The sequence below is a fragment of the Lathyrus oleraceus genome, chromosome 1, assembly GCF_024323335.1.
Source record: "Lathyrus oleraceus cultivar Zhongwan6 chromosome 1, CAAS_Psat_ZW6_1.0, whole genome shotgun sequence".
Taxonomy (NCBI): domain Eukaryota; kingdom Viridiplantae; phylum Streptophyta; class Magnoliopsida; order Fabales; family Fabaceae; genus Lathyrus; species Lathyrus oleraceus.
This window is the reverse complement of record NC_066579.1, coordinates 450486197-450501534: the sequence shown is the minus strand read 5'-3', so window position 1 is coordinate 450501534 and position 15338 is coordinate 450486197. Positions and strand designations below refer to the sequence as shown.

Sequence of the window (15338 nt, the reverse complement as noted above, 5' to 3'; positions counted from 1 at the left end):
CCTAGGGCCAAAGAGGGCGGAGACTGGTCGTCCGAATTCACATCGAAATGAGAGGATCTTGAGACTGTGCATGTATGAGACTATATGATTGAATGAAGATTTATAAGGATTGATTGATACTACCTATATCAATAAGATGCATCTTCTTTTTAGTAGCCTAACAAATAAGAATTGCATAGTTAAACATGTTTGAATTTGAGTAGTAATTGGAATAGTAATGGGAAGGGGGATCTTCTAGGAAGTTTCTCGAAAAATATGTAAGTTAGGACAAAATATGGTGAAAAGACCCGTGTTAGTTTGTAAGATCAGTCGGTAATCCTGAAAGAACTCGGAGGTGTTACAATTTCTAACTTTGAGATAAAAATTAGAAATAATTCAGATCGATTAACGTGTCTTTAACAACTTGAATTATAAGAAAGTATATTCTAATATAATTCAAACTATTCTTTCTATCTGTTCTCTCTTATTCCTCCATCACATCACCGGTGCATCGAGAAATTCCTATACATAAAACAAACAATAGCTCTTACAGAAAAAAAAATTATAACAAATTCCTATACCTAAAACAAATAATAGCTCTTACATATTTTATATTTTGTGTAATTCTTGATTTGATCGTGCTTAACTAAAAAATGATAATCAATTAAATTTGAAAAGAATGAATATTATATCAGCAATTTTCATAAAACAAAATATTTACACACATTCTATAATAATATTGTTTGTGCAATATTTAAATTTTTTATATAGATTTGATACACATCTCAATCTGAATCGATTAAATTTAACATTATCTTTGCTTTTAATGCTACCCTTCCTTCTTAGATGCATTCTCTCGACATTCAATCGCATTTATTAATTTTATTTATTTTCCAATCTATTGTGCAAGACTCACATTGATGAAGCGTAAATGCATCAACCATATGGCACCGGTGTCGAGTTCTAATATAAAGACTTTCACGATTTTAATACATACAAATGTTACAATCAACATGATTCCGGTAGTTACGGTGTGAATTAGCTATAACTTTTTTTATCCGAGAAATCATCAGAGTCACATAGACTTCAAGATTTTCAAAATTCAAAGAGTACTTATAAAAATATTTATAAATCATCCATGAAAGAGATCTCACATCTGTGTTATAAAATTTGTGTTAACAGTATTAACTGTACCTTCGGATACGGTTTTGTTGCAGAATAGACAGTTTTTTAAACCCTTATGTGTATGCTATTACGTATGCACTATGCAGTCAACTCCAAGATTTGAGTAAACTTTTTATCTTACAAATCAATCCAAAAAGTCAATAATTTACGTCTTCCTTTTGAATTATTGACACCCAAGATTATTCATCTTAAAATGCAACATAAGAAAAAAAGCTTTTTATTTTTTATTTTATGAACAAACATTGCAAAAATGAAAAGGTCCACTTCTGCAAAATTCCACATCTACTTCATATTTTGTGCAAGTTTTTTCATTTCTGCAATCTCTTCTGATACATTAACTTCATCACAATCTCTAGTATATAACCAAACCCTTGCATCTCCAAAAAATGTTTTTGAGTTTGGTTTCTTCAATACAACATCTTCAAAATGGTACATAGGTATATGGTACAAAGATTTTCCAGATAAAACATTTGTTTGGGTTGCAAATAGAGACACTCCTCTTCAAAATTCTAATGGAACTCTCAAGATTCAAGATGATGGAAGCTTGATTCTTCTCAACCAAGAAAGTAGCATCATATGGTCATCGAATCAAACTGTTTCCTCGGTTTCAAATCCTGTTCTTCGTCTTTTGGATAATGGAAATTTGGTTCTCATAGAAGAACAAGAGAAGAACAACACTAACTATATATGGCAGAGTTTTGATCATCCGACCGATACTTTGTTACCGGGTATGAAGCTCGGTTGGAACCTTGATACTCGTGTGGAGATTCGAGTAACGTCGTGGAAAAGTCAAGATGATCCGTCAACCGGAGATTGTTATTTTAGTCTTGATTTTCATGGTGTTACAGATATTTACTTGTGGAACAAGCAACAGCGGGTGTTTAGAACGGGTTCGTGGAATGGTAAAACTTTCGGTGGTGTACCGATACTAAATACTATAGCGGAGCTTAATGATGAAATAGTTGCTGATAATCATCAAGCTTATTACTATCCGGCGGGGTTACTTCAGTCTAATTTGTCTAGACTTATTGTGAATTCGACGGGTTCAATCGAGCGTTACGCGTGGATTTGGAGCACCAAGAGTTGGAGCAAAGTTTGGTTTGCACCAGCTGTAGATTGTGATCATTATGGAGCTTGCGGTCCTTTTGGTATTTGCGACGCGAATGCTTTTCCTATATGCGAGTGTGTGACGGGATTTGATGTCAAGAATCAAAGGCAATGGGATTTGAGAAATTTTTCGGACGGGTGTGTGAGGAAAACGGAATTGGAATGTGGTAAGGATAAGTTCTTGCAATTGAAGGCTGTGCAATTGCCGGATACTAGAAATGTGTTTGTGAACAAGAGCATGACGTTGTTCGAATGTGAAAAGATGTGTCTCGATGATTGTTCTTGCACTGCGTATGCGAATGAAGTGATCACGAACGGCGGAACTGGTTGTGTCATGTGGAATTATAGTCTTGTTGATATGAGACAGTTTTCTGAAGCTGGACAAGATCTGTTTATCAGATTAGCAGCTTCTGATGTAGGCAAGTCATTTCTTTATGTTTTATTACCGTTAATCGCGATTGAGACTGCATCAGTAACACAGTTTTAAATTTTTGGAGGCTATGTGTAAGTTAACCATAGTTCGACTATCACTAATTAGAGGCCCTATTTAACCATTATAAAGATTTTATGAGGCATATTTAGGTGCGGTTTAACCGCTAAAAATTTTAGGCCTTGTGTGGTAAACCTCCTTGCACGCCCTCAAAGATGACCTGATCAGTAATATTTGAGCATTGTTTTTCGACTGCGATCGAGACTATTTAATAAAAGGTCTTGTTCTTTTCAGATGAAGCTGATGCAGGATCTGCAGGAGGGTCCCAAAAGAATGCAGGAAAGATTGCTGGAATTACAATTGCTATAGCTATCTTGATTTTGGGAGTGATTATATTCATTTTGAGGAAGAGAAGAAAATTGAAGAGAATACAGAAAGTGAATACTAATCAGAGAGGTACTTGCGCATAATGTTTTCTAAATTAGGTGATTCTTGTTTCAGTTTCATAAAATGGTTTTTTCTTGTTTTCTCTAAACCAGGTCATTCTGATAAAGGTCAGAAAACATTGTTACATGAGGTGAAGTTTTCAAATAGCGGAGAATATTCCGATGAGAGGAACATCGATGAACTTGAATTGCCACAGTTTGAATTTCATGTCATAGCAGATGCTACAAACTGCTTCTCTTTAGCAAATAAACTTGGAGAAGGAGGCTTTGGAACAGTTTATAAGGTAAATAATTTTCCATTATTTACATGCACAATAGTACCTCTATAACATCGACGCGATCGAAGCCGTGTCCGTTGTCTGATACTAAGGCATGTGATAATATTGAATTAAATAGTTTTCTCAAATTATTACAAGTATCGTCGTGTCAAAGTCAACATTATGTCAGGTGTCCGTGCCAGTGCTTTATAGATTAGCGCTATCAAGCAGTGTCCGACACCGGACATGCCTTCAATCAGAAGTGTTGGTGATACATATAAACTAGTAATTCATAAGCATTCTTTGATTTATGACAAAATCAATACAAGTAAATATGAAAAATACAGGGCAGGCTAGTTGATGGCCAGGAAATTGCTGTGAAGAGGTTGTCAACAAGCTCAGGACAAGGAAATGTAGAATTCAAGAACGAGGTAAGATCAATCGCAAAGCTTCAACATCGAAATCTTGTACGTCTCTTCGGTTGCTGCATTGAGAAAGATGAGAAGATGCTGATCTATGAGTACTTGGAAAATAACAGCCTAGACTCTATTTTATTTGGTGAGTTTATAAATGTTCATTGGCAAAGTCTAATCGAATTGCGGTGTATTCAAATTATTGATAAATCTTATCACAACTAATGAAATTTCAGACCAAGCAAAGAATTCCAAGCTAGATTGGCCTATGAGATTCAACATCATATGTGGAATAGCCAAAGGGTTACTTTATCTTCATCATGACTCAAGATTTAGAATTATCCATAGAGATCTCAAAGCAAGCAATGTTCTACTTGATAGAGAAATGAATCCAAAGATATCAGATTTCGGGATTGCTAGAATTTTCGACAAGGATCAAACACACTCGAATACAAAGAGAGTTGTTGGAACATAGTGAGTGTTATGGTAACCAAATGCTTAGTTTAATTTTGTTTAATACATAATCTCATGCTTAGTTTACTTCGTTTATTAATGTATGAATAAATGTTTTTGATCTGATATAGTGGCTATATGTCTCCTGAATATGCAATGGGAGGATATTTTTCGGTGAAATCAGATGTTTTTAGTTTTGGAGTTCTCGTGTTGGAGATCATAAGCGGCATGAAGAATCGAGGATTTCATTTCTCAGATGATCTAAATCTCCTTGGACATGTAAGCAAAAAGGCCTAGTTTATTTGAATGATCGTTTATTAGCAAAATTCTAAGCCAGGACCGCATTCATGCGATCTTACGTTATTATGTGCTAATTTAACTTATATTATCCGATTATGTTTTGTCGTAGGCATGGAGGCTATGGAACGAAGGGAAAGTATTGGAACTAATCGATTCATCGTATGCAGATTCATATTCAGAATCTGAAGTTATAAGATGCATAAATGTAGGCCTAATATGTGTCCAAGAGAAAATAGAAGACAGGCCCACAATGCCTTCGGTGGTGATGATGTTGAATAGCGAAACGACAATGCTGCCACAACCGAAGCATCCCGGATTCGTCCTTGGAAGAAATCCAGGTGAATCCGATTCATCTTCGGCTAGGCAAGAAGAATCACACTCAATAAACCAAGTCACAGTTACAATAGTAAATGGCAGATAGATAAATTATGTAAGAATCATGTTGATTTCTACACATTGAACTTTATTCGAGATTTTATATCATGTCAAAATTTTATATCATTAAATACGGTATCATTATAAGATTGTATGAGTACAAAATGAGTGTTAACCACATCAAAAGTAAACTCTACAGAATCGAATTCGCAACTGCTACTAAAGTCTATTTACAGAAACATATTTTCATGTTTCTGATTTTCTAGGACTATACAAATATGTTTGATGATCATGATGTCATGTTTCTTTTACTACTTTTTCTACCTAGCATCAAGCAATGTGACTGTAACTTGGTTCACACTCCATGTTTCGTCTTGTTTACTTGAAGATGAATCGGTCTCCGGAGGATTCTTTGATCTTCCAAGGGAAAACCCTGGACTTCTAGGTTCTGGCATTAGTGCGGTTTCACTTCCAAGCATCAAGAGAACTGAAGGCATTGTTGGCCTATCTTCGGCGCGTTCTTGGACGCACAATAGTCCAACATGTATGCATCTAAGAACTTCGGATTCTGTATATGAATTGCGAATCGACGAATCAATGAGTTCCAATGCATTTCCTTCTCTCCACTGTCCCCATGCCTACAACAAGAAAACATTATCAGTTCTTTCGCAGTACTTTGGATTTCGTAGAAGATTAAATCATAGTACTAATTGAAGAATCACTCTAACTTACATTCTTTAGAAGATTCATATCATCGTTCGCGTAGTAGAATCCTCTATTTTTCTTTCCACTTATAATCTCTAGCACAAGAACTCCAAAGCTAAAAACATCTGATTTTACCGAGAAGTTTCCGTCCATAGCATATTCAGGAGACATATAGCCACTGCACGTTGAAAAATCATACAAAATGAGAAGACTCTTATATTTGGTCTTTTATTAGAGAGTACTCTAATGCAACATTGTGTTACTCACTATGTTCCGACGACTCGCAATGTATTTGCTTCTGTTTGATCATGGCCAAATATTCTAGCCATTCCAAAATCTGATATTTTTGGATTCATTTCACCGTCAAGTAGAATATTGCTGGCCTTGAGATCCCTATGGATAATCCTGAGTCTTGAATCATGATGCAGATAAAGAAGCCCTCTAGCGATTCCGCATATAACGTCGAATCGCTTTTTCCAGTCCAATAAGGGTTTTCTAGCTTTGTCTGGAAATCATTAATAATACAATATAGAGTAAGAAAAATTATGTCCACATTATGCAGAAAGAAAAAGATTTAGGATACAAAATGTTACGGAAACTCACCAAACAAAATGGAATCAAGGCTTCTATTTTTCATATACTCATACACAAGAAGCTTCTCATCATTGTCAATGCAACAACCTAAAAGCCGAACAAGGTTTCGATGTTGAAGCTTGGCAATTAACTTGACCTCATTCTTAAATTCTTCATTTCCTTGCCCCGAAGTTTTTGATAACCTCTTGACCGCAATTTCTTGCCCTTCAATCAACCTTCCCTGGGATCATCAAAACCACAAAAACTCTGTTAGTGTTAGAATATATGTTTTACATTATACTCTCTCTAGTCGCTACTATTAACTGAAGTATATGATATCCATATAGACCAAATACATCAGTTATTCATTGAACCTGAAAAGAAAAACAACTTACCCTGTAAACACTACCAAAACCTCCTTGTCCGAGTTTATTTTCTTCCAAGAAGTCATTTGTAGCTATAATTATGGTATTAAAATCAAACATGGGCAAGTCTAGTTCATCCATGTTCCTGTCTCCTGAGGTTCCTCTATTACTTGAAAAAACCACCTCACTCATCAACAAATCTCTACTTCTTTGGATAGAACCTAGTTTAATGACAAGAACCAAAAGATGAACATAAATATCATATTCATAATGCATTTATGTTTTTTTAAGGAGATACATATATATAGTACTTGTGCATTACCTCTGTTGTCTGTCTTTCCATGACTTAGCAATTTCCTCTTCTTACATAAAAGGATACACAGTCCCAAAACTATAACAGCTGCAGAAATTGTGATTCCTATAATCTCAGCTTTATGACTTTTCTTGTGAGAGCCACTAGTAGATCCTGAGTTATCTGAGAAAAAGTATTTTTTTTAACATTTGTTCTAGCAGTCAAAAGATATATTTTATAGGAAAACTTTTGGCAAAAACTTTTTTCTTACACAGTTACACCCGTGTGACACATGATTAACTATTTGCAAAAATATGATTCAGTTAAACAATTGGTTAGTTCAATTCACGGTCAAAATCATGATTAATTCAACTATATATAACGTGAATTAAACCAACATATTTTTAGGCATAGTATAGTTAATCAGATTTTTTATAAGAGATTAATTGTTATGTATTGTCGGTGTAAAAAATTTTACACTATCAATGTATCACAATCATTCGTTTGTATTACTTTTTAAGTGGTTAAAATAAAAATCAAACATATTAAATAAATCAATGGTTGTAATTAATTGACAGTGTAAAAATCTTTATAGTGTCCGTCTATATCAATTAATCACTTCCAATAAATATATAAAAGATGGGTTTATTGTTTTGAATTTGAATGCAATTGTGGAAGGGCACCTACTCCCACCAAAATGTATAAAATTAAGTTGCCTAATTATATCCCTCTATGACACATACCAAAATCCTACCAACCATTGGCAAATCACCAAGGTCTCTATAACATCTTTTTCTACTCCAACCAAAGTTCAATTTTGTTTTCCAAACTCAAATTCAAAAATGCATCAATGCATGCGCAAGTACAAGTCTAAACTTTAGACAATAAATAATAATATACAATGTGAATGTGATAGATATCTCATTTTCAATGTTAGTATACCTAGAAAATTGAATGGGCCCAAGAAAGTCAAAAGGTCGGCCCATGTCAGAAAGTAAATGGGCCCAACAACCAAACAAATGATACGTGGAGAAATTCAATTTGCTCACAACTTTAGTTCTTCCTCACAACTCACATACCACATTAGATGCACAAGTTTGAAGAGAACCTTCATGCAACACATTTTTCATTAATCTACTACAACTTGTCACAAACTAATATTCAAATCTATAGTAAAAAATGTGTCTACTACTACCACTAAATTCTCATTTCTTTTGGTCTAATGGCCTAATGGTCAGAATTTTTAAGTGGACGTTACATATACAGATTTTAATCTCTTCGGTCAGATATCTCTGCACAGCTATCAATTAAATTGCCTTAACCAAACTTACTCATCCTAATTTCTAACAATCAATCGTAAACTAACAAAAATAAGAGAAAGAAACACAAGAAACATACCTAGCTCAGAAGCTGCTAATCTAACAAAGAGATCTTGTCCACCATTAGGATAATTTCTAATATCATTAAGTTCATCAAACCACATAACACAACCAGTTCCTCCATTTGTTGCATAATCATTAGCATAACCAGTACAAGAACAATTCTCATGACACAGTTCACCACATTCATCAATCTCCATTGTTCTGTTCACAAACACAGATGTTGTCTCAGGTAACTTCACATTCTCCATATGATAAAACTTATCACTTTCACAATCCAAATCCGTATCCCTCACACACCCATCAGATCCATCTCTCAATTTCCAAGCTTGTTCATTCCTAGGACTAAAGCCTTTCACACATTCACAAACCGGCGAAGCGTTGGAATCACATACACCATAAGGACCACATTCTCTGTATTCATCGCATTGATCTTTCGGCGCATACCAAAACGTTGTCCATGTTTTACTACTTTGAACCCAAGTAAGACGTTGAAGTTGACCATTGGAATTCACTATAAGTCTCGAAAAAATCGACTTATTTTCAATCGAAAACGAGTAGTTAACACCGTGTTCGTTTGATGAGAAACTGAAAACTATTGAATCTGTACCAGGTTGCATCTCTGGTACACCGCTGAATCTTTCACCATTCCAAGGTCCACTTCGGTATATTATGCTATCATCATTCCGCAGGAAAACTTCTGGTAAACCATGAAAATCAATCTTGAACGAATAATCACCTGAAGAAGGATCTTTACCTGTGATCTTCCAAGATGTTAAGTGTTTTTCAGTTTTTTTGTCGAAGTTCCAACCCATGTTCATGGTTGGTAACAAAGTATCTGTCGGGTAATCGAAGCTTTGCCATAGATATTTTGTTGGATCATTCACGTTTGTTTCTCTGAGTACTAAATTTCCAGTGTCTAAAAGCTGAAGAACAAGAACTTGGTTATTCGCATTTGTTTGATTCGAAGACCAAACGATATTGTTGTTGTTGGAAAGTGATGATGAGTTGAGAAGTACTATGTTTCCATCGTCAGCGATTTTGAGAAAGCTGTCGGTTGAATTTTGAAGAGGGTTGTCTCTGTTTGCGACCCAAACAACTGTGTCTGGGATGTTTTTGTACCATATGGCTAAATAAAGGTTGGAATATGTTCCTGAGATGAAACCAAGAACGAATGATCCCTGAAGAGATTCAAGGGTTTGATTTGTTCTGAGAATTTGTGTTGAGGTTAAGGTGTCTGTGACGGTAGAGGTTGAGATTGTGATGAACAAGAAGAGGAAGAAGAACAAGAAGAAGAAACCTCGTCGCATGTTTGAGAATTGTGTGTGGGAGAGAAATGGAGTACAGTAGTTTTTAATAATATTGATTTATTTGGAGTTATTAAGATGTAGGTGGAGAAGAAAGAAGAACGAGTTGACCCGGGCACTAAGTAGTTGATTCTTTTTCACTTTCAAAAGAGAAACTATCGCTGTTAGTTTTTACTACCAAATAGTTTATCTTTTCTGTGTGAATAGGATCCATTTTTTTTGCCAGGTCAATGCTAGGATAATTGCTTGCATAAGGCATATTTTATTAATCATTTCATTTTGTATTCATCTATTTTGTCTATTTCAAATATTTTAAATCAGCTTACTTGTCAGATGACTTATTTATATGACAAAAAAAATTAAATAAGTAATTTATTAAATTATAATTATTCAACTTTATTGTTATTTTTAGAAACCTTTTAATTAATTTATTGCTTTTCAATATCATATTATTGATAGTGTTTTTAAATTGATACTAATATAGATTAAGGTTAATAATATTATATAAATATATCTTAAAAGAAAATTATCAAAGAGAGAGATTTAAAAAAATAATAATATTTTGCAAAATAAATAAATTATATGTTATGTTGTTTCTATTAAAAAAAACTTGTAATAAATAGGTTGAATATTAGAAAAACTAAAAAACAAATTAACAAAAATTTGAAAGACCTATGAAAATTGAAAAATTGAATAACATTATTTTGGTTTAAATTATTTTGGTTTAAGTCCGTAAAAGAAAAATTTGAAAGAAAATTCAGTTTTTTTTTGCGAATTTTGATTTTAATGATTAAAATCAAAAAGATTTACATTCAGAGATTATTCTCAAACAAAAAAAATCAGGATCAAATTGAAAAACATGTCAATTTGCCGGGACCAATCCACTATTTAAGTCAAATATATATTTATGTTAATTAATTGAATGTGATAAATATTGAATTTAAATCGTTATAATTTTGAATTGAATAAATTTAATAATTGAAATACATAAAAAATTTAATATATATTTAGTTATTATATATTATTGAAGAAAAAATTGTACGATAAATACATCTAAAAATGTAAGATAAAATTAAATATTTGATTCTTTAAATTTTGGATGCTTTGAATTTTAAAATTATTTTTTTAACCTAAAATTATTTATTTTAAAGAGTTATTTGGTGTGTGTATATATATATATATATATATATATATATATATATATATATATATATATATATATATATATATATATATATATATATATATATATATATATATATATATATATATATATATATATATATATATATATATATATGACATTTTTTTTGGATATATAAATAATTAATATCCATCTAATTTAAAATTAAATATTTAGCATAAATGCACTTTTCATTCCCTTATTTTGAAGTTTTTTTAAAATTTAGTCCCATATTTTGAAAATTACTTTTTTGGTCCCTAAAGTTTACTTCCTTGGATTTCCATGGTCCCCTCTAATTGCCAGTTTCATTAATGACATGACACATGTGTTATACATCCACATCGTTTTTAATAAATGTTTTATTTTACAGTATTTAATTTTAGTATTAAAAAACAATTTTAACTTAAATAATAATTTTAATTGAATTTTTATTATGACCTTTATTAATGGAAACCCAGAAACACACACTTGGAACCTTAGATGTCTTCGTCTTCCAGTTTGAAATCAAGCACGGATTCTGTTTCCCATTTACAATCCTCCATTTTTGTTACCTTGCCAAGTCGTCTTCCTCCTTTAAAATGTCTCAGAAATCAGTTTCAAGAAGTAGCTACATAAATCGTTCATTGTGGTATGGATGTTCCATTGATGACAACATGGACTAATCCAAACCCAGGATGTCGTTTTTATGATTGTGGAATGTATAAGGTACGATTTTGTTTATGCTATTTTTGATGTTCTTCTCTTTTATGTTATATCACCACTGATGTATCTTCCTTTTACTCCATTGATTTCTGCAAATGCAAGGTTACAAGAAGTGTAGCCACTTTGTTTGATTGGATGGAGTAATGAATCCAAGAGTAAAGGAAGTTATTTCCTCATTAATGCAGAATTTGAATGATGAGAAGCAAAAGGTGAAAGATGGAGAAATGAAGAAGAAGATGAAATTATTGAAGAAGCGTTTGAAGTTCAACTGGATGATTAACATCGTTGTCTTAATTTCATTAGTTGTTTTAACAATAATGAAATAGGATCTTACTTGCATTGGTGTTGTATGCTTAGGTTCTATTTTGTAACATTGTTAGTTTAATTTGAAAGATCCAACATGTTTAGGTTATGTGTTGTAACAGTTCTATGTTGAAAGATTCAATATTGTGTAACTTGACTTGATAATGAAATGAAATTACATTATTGTGTATCAACTTGTATCATTTGATACCATGACTTGTTTATTTACTTAAAACAAACCATAATTTGACTTGATTTTGAAATTAAATAACCATAACATCACTATACATTCCATAACAGACCATAGCAATTGAAACCATAAGTTGTTGATACCATAAAACTAGTTGATCTTATATCAAAGATCAGTTGCATAACATGCCATATTATAACTGGTTGATCATAGACTATAACCAGTTGCATAAACAGTTGAAACCATAACTTGTTGATACCATAAAACTGGTTGATTTGTGTCGCACCTCAAAAAAATGAGAACACGACTTAGTGAAGCGCAACCGCACACTCGTATGATGGACTAAATAGAGTCGCCACCGAATTTTATTTACTCCTAAAAAGGAAAGGGGAAATATCGGTAAAACCCAAGAAAAAACGACAATGATTATGATCGTCGCAACCAAATCAGGGTTCAGGAGTCGATTACGCAAGGGGAAGGTATTAGCACCCCCCACGTCCGTTGTACTCAACGGGAACCATTAGGTTAATTGTGCGCGTTAGTGTTAGTTTGAAATGTTAGGCTTCTCAAGTTATTATGAGGGAAAGAAGAATATGATCAAAATAAAGGAGGAGATGTTTTGGGATTTTTTATAACGAAGGGGACTAAGCCTAAGTTTTTTATTAATGGGCCTGACAAGATTTCGCAATCCTGCTCCTACGTATCTCAATAGAGAACTCAAGACACGCGTAGTTCTGGGTAGAAAATATTTGTTTATGGGTCGATTTTAATGAAAGCTATCTTGTATTAACCGAGGAGAAATATTGGCTTACCCAAGACAGATGAGGAGCGGACGTATACAACACCTCGAATGGATTTATAAATCAACATTCAGAAAACACATCACTTATCTCAACTCAACAATTATGGATGAAGGATTGCTTTGCATCATTTTAAGACAACACATCTTTCGTTTATGAAAAGGTTTTTCTGATCATTCGTACGACGACGAAAAAAGAGTTTGATTGGTTGAATGTATTTTTGGGCTTGAAAGACGAGTATTTATGAATTGCAAACTCTTACAACTTGGGTCTAATACTCGGGACTACGTTTGGACCTTTCACCGGGTAATCTTTTTTTTTCAATTTTATTAAGAAAAGAGTTTAAATATTTACAAGTGTTTTGAAGGAAACGCATACGCTTATGGCTTGCAAGCTCTTACAACTTAGGCCTAACATTCGGAACTACATTTGGACCTTTCGCCCAGGTAGTCTTTTTCTTCCAATTTAGTTATGAAAATGGTTTGCAGTGATTTGAGGATAATTGAAATGCATACAAGTAAATGCGAGCACTCAAAAAGAAAAGAGCTCATTGTAAGAAGGTCCGATAGTAAGTCATGGGACTGAATGCCAACCGAAATCGAGAGCAAATTGAATTTAGCTCTAGGCTAACTTAGAGTGGATTCATATAAGAACCACTCTATAAGAAGTTAAGCCAACTGAATCTATGCGTCCGAACGATTTTTTCAAAAGTTAAATTGAATTTAAACTTCTGAAATCATAACGCAATAATAAACTAAACAACAACATCAAATGCAAGAATATATTTACATGACTTTATGTATTACATAAACACCATCTATTTAAAATAATATACCAAGACATAGAAATAAAAAAATTAAATATCATAACAAAATTTAAAATGGAAAGAAATAATGCTAAAACAAATCATTAAATAAAATCAAAAGAAATAGTAAAAAAAAAATTAATATAAAATAAACCAAATTTAACAAACAAAATAAACAAACCATAAAAATAAAAGTTTATTACAATTACTAAATAAATAAAACAAGATAAGTAAAAATGAAGTAAATAAATTAACAAACTGAAAGCATTTATGTGGAAATGAATGAAGGATCTTAGCCGACGGAGGGATGACTTTCGATTACTGCACATAAGAAATGGATGTTCCAAGTGGGGTTCTTTTTAGTGTATAGAAAAAAAAATGAAATGGTAAGGTGTTATGTGTTATGTTAGTGTGAGTGCATGAATATTTGAGAGAGACTACACGTTAGTGGTTTAATGAAAAATCTACATTTTCTTCAAAGTACTCTTTGATTTTTTCTAGGTTTTTTTTTTAAGTGGGCTCACTATATTATGATATGTGTGGAGATGGTATGATAGTGAAGAGCAGGTTTTTATTCTGTGGTGGTAGCCAAAAGATAAGAATAATGTATTGTTCGTCAAATACAAGAGGACCATGGTTTTTGTGTTTTCATTCTGGAAAATGAGCCCAAACGTTGGAGAGACGCCACTCGGTTTTATGTGGATCCTCTTTTTCACAGGTCACCAACTTTAGCATATATACTGATTGTCTAGGGTTTCAATTAATTAAATTTCACAAATACCCTTTTGAGTGTTGTTAGAGAAAAAAAGAATTAAAACTAATTACAACTAAATAAAATTAAACACTAAAAAATAATTACAATAAAATCGAAACAAAACTACAGTTAATTCTATTTAATTATTTTGAATATGTTGACAAAAAGATAAAAATAAACAAACTCAAAATGAATAAAAATCAATCGCAAAAGTGTCAGAAAAAATAAATTGAATGGATTGAAATGATCAGTGCGAAATAAACTTCTCGGAAACATACATATTTTTGTCAAATTGTGAAATAAAAAATGACCGGTTAAAACGCTTAGACGAATCAAAATGTGACCGGAAAATTAGCCAAAAAATAAATCGAGCACACCAGGTTAAACTACGTGAAACGTAGATTAATAAAATTGATGTATGCAAGCTTGATTTGGAAATTTTTTGCCTGCTGATTTGAAATATATTTGAAAATTGATTTAACCGGTTTGCCTGTAGATCCAAAAATTTATTTTGACTAATATTCTAGGCATTATGCGGTATGGAATGCATGTTATGTTATGTAGAGGTGCAACATCTATGATGAATATATTGAACCGGGTTTCAGGGTCAAAATCAGGGTGTGACAGTTGTAACACCCCGATAAAATATGATAATTATTTAATTTAAGTTAATAGTATATTTATTAATTTAATTAAATAATTGGAATATTATTGGATTATTATTATTGGAATATAAAGTTGGAATCATAAAAGAGTCCCATTTGGTAAAAAGGTTTTTCACGTGAAAGCAGAGAAGCGACTCAAAAGTGGAAAAAGGGCAAAGAGGAAGAGCAAGAGAACAAGGGTTGTTGAAGGTCAAAGAAGGATTTGCCGGATTAACTCAGGTAAGGGGGGTTTATCGTCGTTTAATGGGTATTATGGGTTAACATGTAATGGGTAGTAATAAGCCATTGAATTGACCCTAATTGGGATGATGAATGCTGCAAATTGTGATGAACAAATTATGTTAAAACTGTAATTGAATCTATATTTGGG

The 15338-nt window shown here is 32.6% G+C and overlaps 2 protein-coding genes across 4 annotated transcripts; one reads left to right on the top strand and one right to left on the bottom strand.

Moving 5' to 3' along the window:
- Positions 1 to 1389: 1389 nt before the first annotated feature.
- Positions 1390 to 5158, top strand: LOC127083092 (receptor-like serine/threonine-protein kinase SD1-8). 3 transcript variants are annotated; one of them, XM_051023330.1, is made up of 7 exons: positions 1390 to 2690; positions 2996 to 3157; positions 3241 to 3431; positions 3752 to 3962; positions 4054 to 4291; positions 4402 to 4549; positions 4680 to 5158. In XM_051023330.1, the coding sequence occupies exons 1-7, from the start codon at positions 1415 to 1417 to the stop codon at positions 4989 to 4991; spliced, it is 2538 nt and encodes an 845-aa protein (XP_050879287.1). In that variant the 5' UTR covers positions 1390 to 1414; the 3' UTR covers positions 4992 to 5158. The 3 variants fall into 3 exon arrangements, with proteins under 3 accessions (XP_050879287.1, XP_050879296.1, XP_050879303.1); XM_051023339.1 differs by lacking the exon at positions 4680 to 5158 and having other exon boundaries at positions 4054 to 4303; positions 4402 to 4542; XM_051023346.1 differs by lacking the exons at positions 1390 to 2690; positions 2996 to 3157; positions 3241 to 3431; positions 3752 to 3962 and having other exon boundaries at positions 4166 to 4303.
- Positions 5041 to 9696, bottom strand: LOC127083085 (receptor-like serine/threonine-protein kinase SD1-8). Its single transcript, XM_051023319.1, has 7 exons — positions 8279 to 9696; positions 6911 to 7063; positions 6619 to 6809; positions 6254 to 6464; positions 5918 to 6155; positions 5678 to 5828; positions 5041 to 5583 (listed from the first exon to the last, which is right to left on the bottom strand). The coding sequence occupies exons 1-7, from the start codon at positions 9567 to 9569 to the stop codon at positions 5266 to 5268; spliced, it is 2553 nt and encodes an 850-aa protein (XP_050879276.1). The 5' UTR covers positions 9570 to 9696; the 3' UTR covers positions 5041 to 5265.
- Between the last annotated feature and the right edge of the window lie 5642 nt (positions 9697 to 15338).

Coding starts and splice junctions, on each gene's coding strand:
- LOC127083085 (XM_051023319.1), bottom strand. CDS start 9,569: ATGCGACGAGGTTTCTTCTTCTTGTTCTTCTTCCTCTTCTTGTTCATC. Junction 6,465..6,618: donor GTTTTGGTAGTGTTTACAGG/GTAAGTTGTTTT, acceptor TGATGATCCCAG/GGAAGGTTGATTGAAGGGCA. Junction 6,156..6,253: donor CCTTGATTCCATTTTGTTTG/GTGAGTTTCCGT, acceptor AATGATTTCCAG/ACAAAGCTAGAAAACCCTTA.
- LOC127083092 (XM_051023330.1), top strand. CDS start 1,415: ATGAAAAGGTCCACTTCTGCAAAATTCCACATCTACTTCATATTTTGT. Junction 2,691..2,995: donor ATTAGCAGCTTCTGATGTAG/GCAAGTCATTTC, acceptor TGTTCTTTTCAG/ATGAAGCTGATGCAGGATCT. Junction 3,963..4,053: donor CCTAGACTCTATTTTATTTG/GTGAGTTTATAA, acceptor ATGAAATTTCAG/ACCAAGCAAAGAATTCCAAG.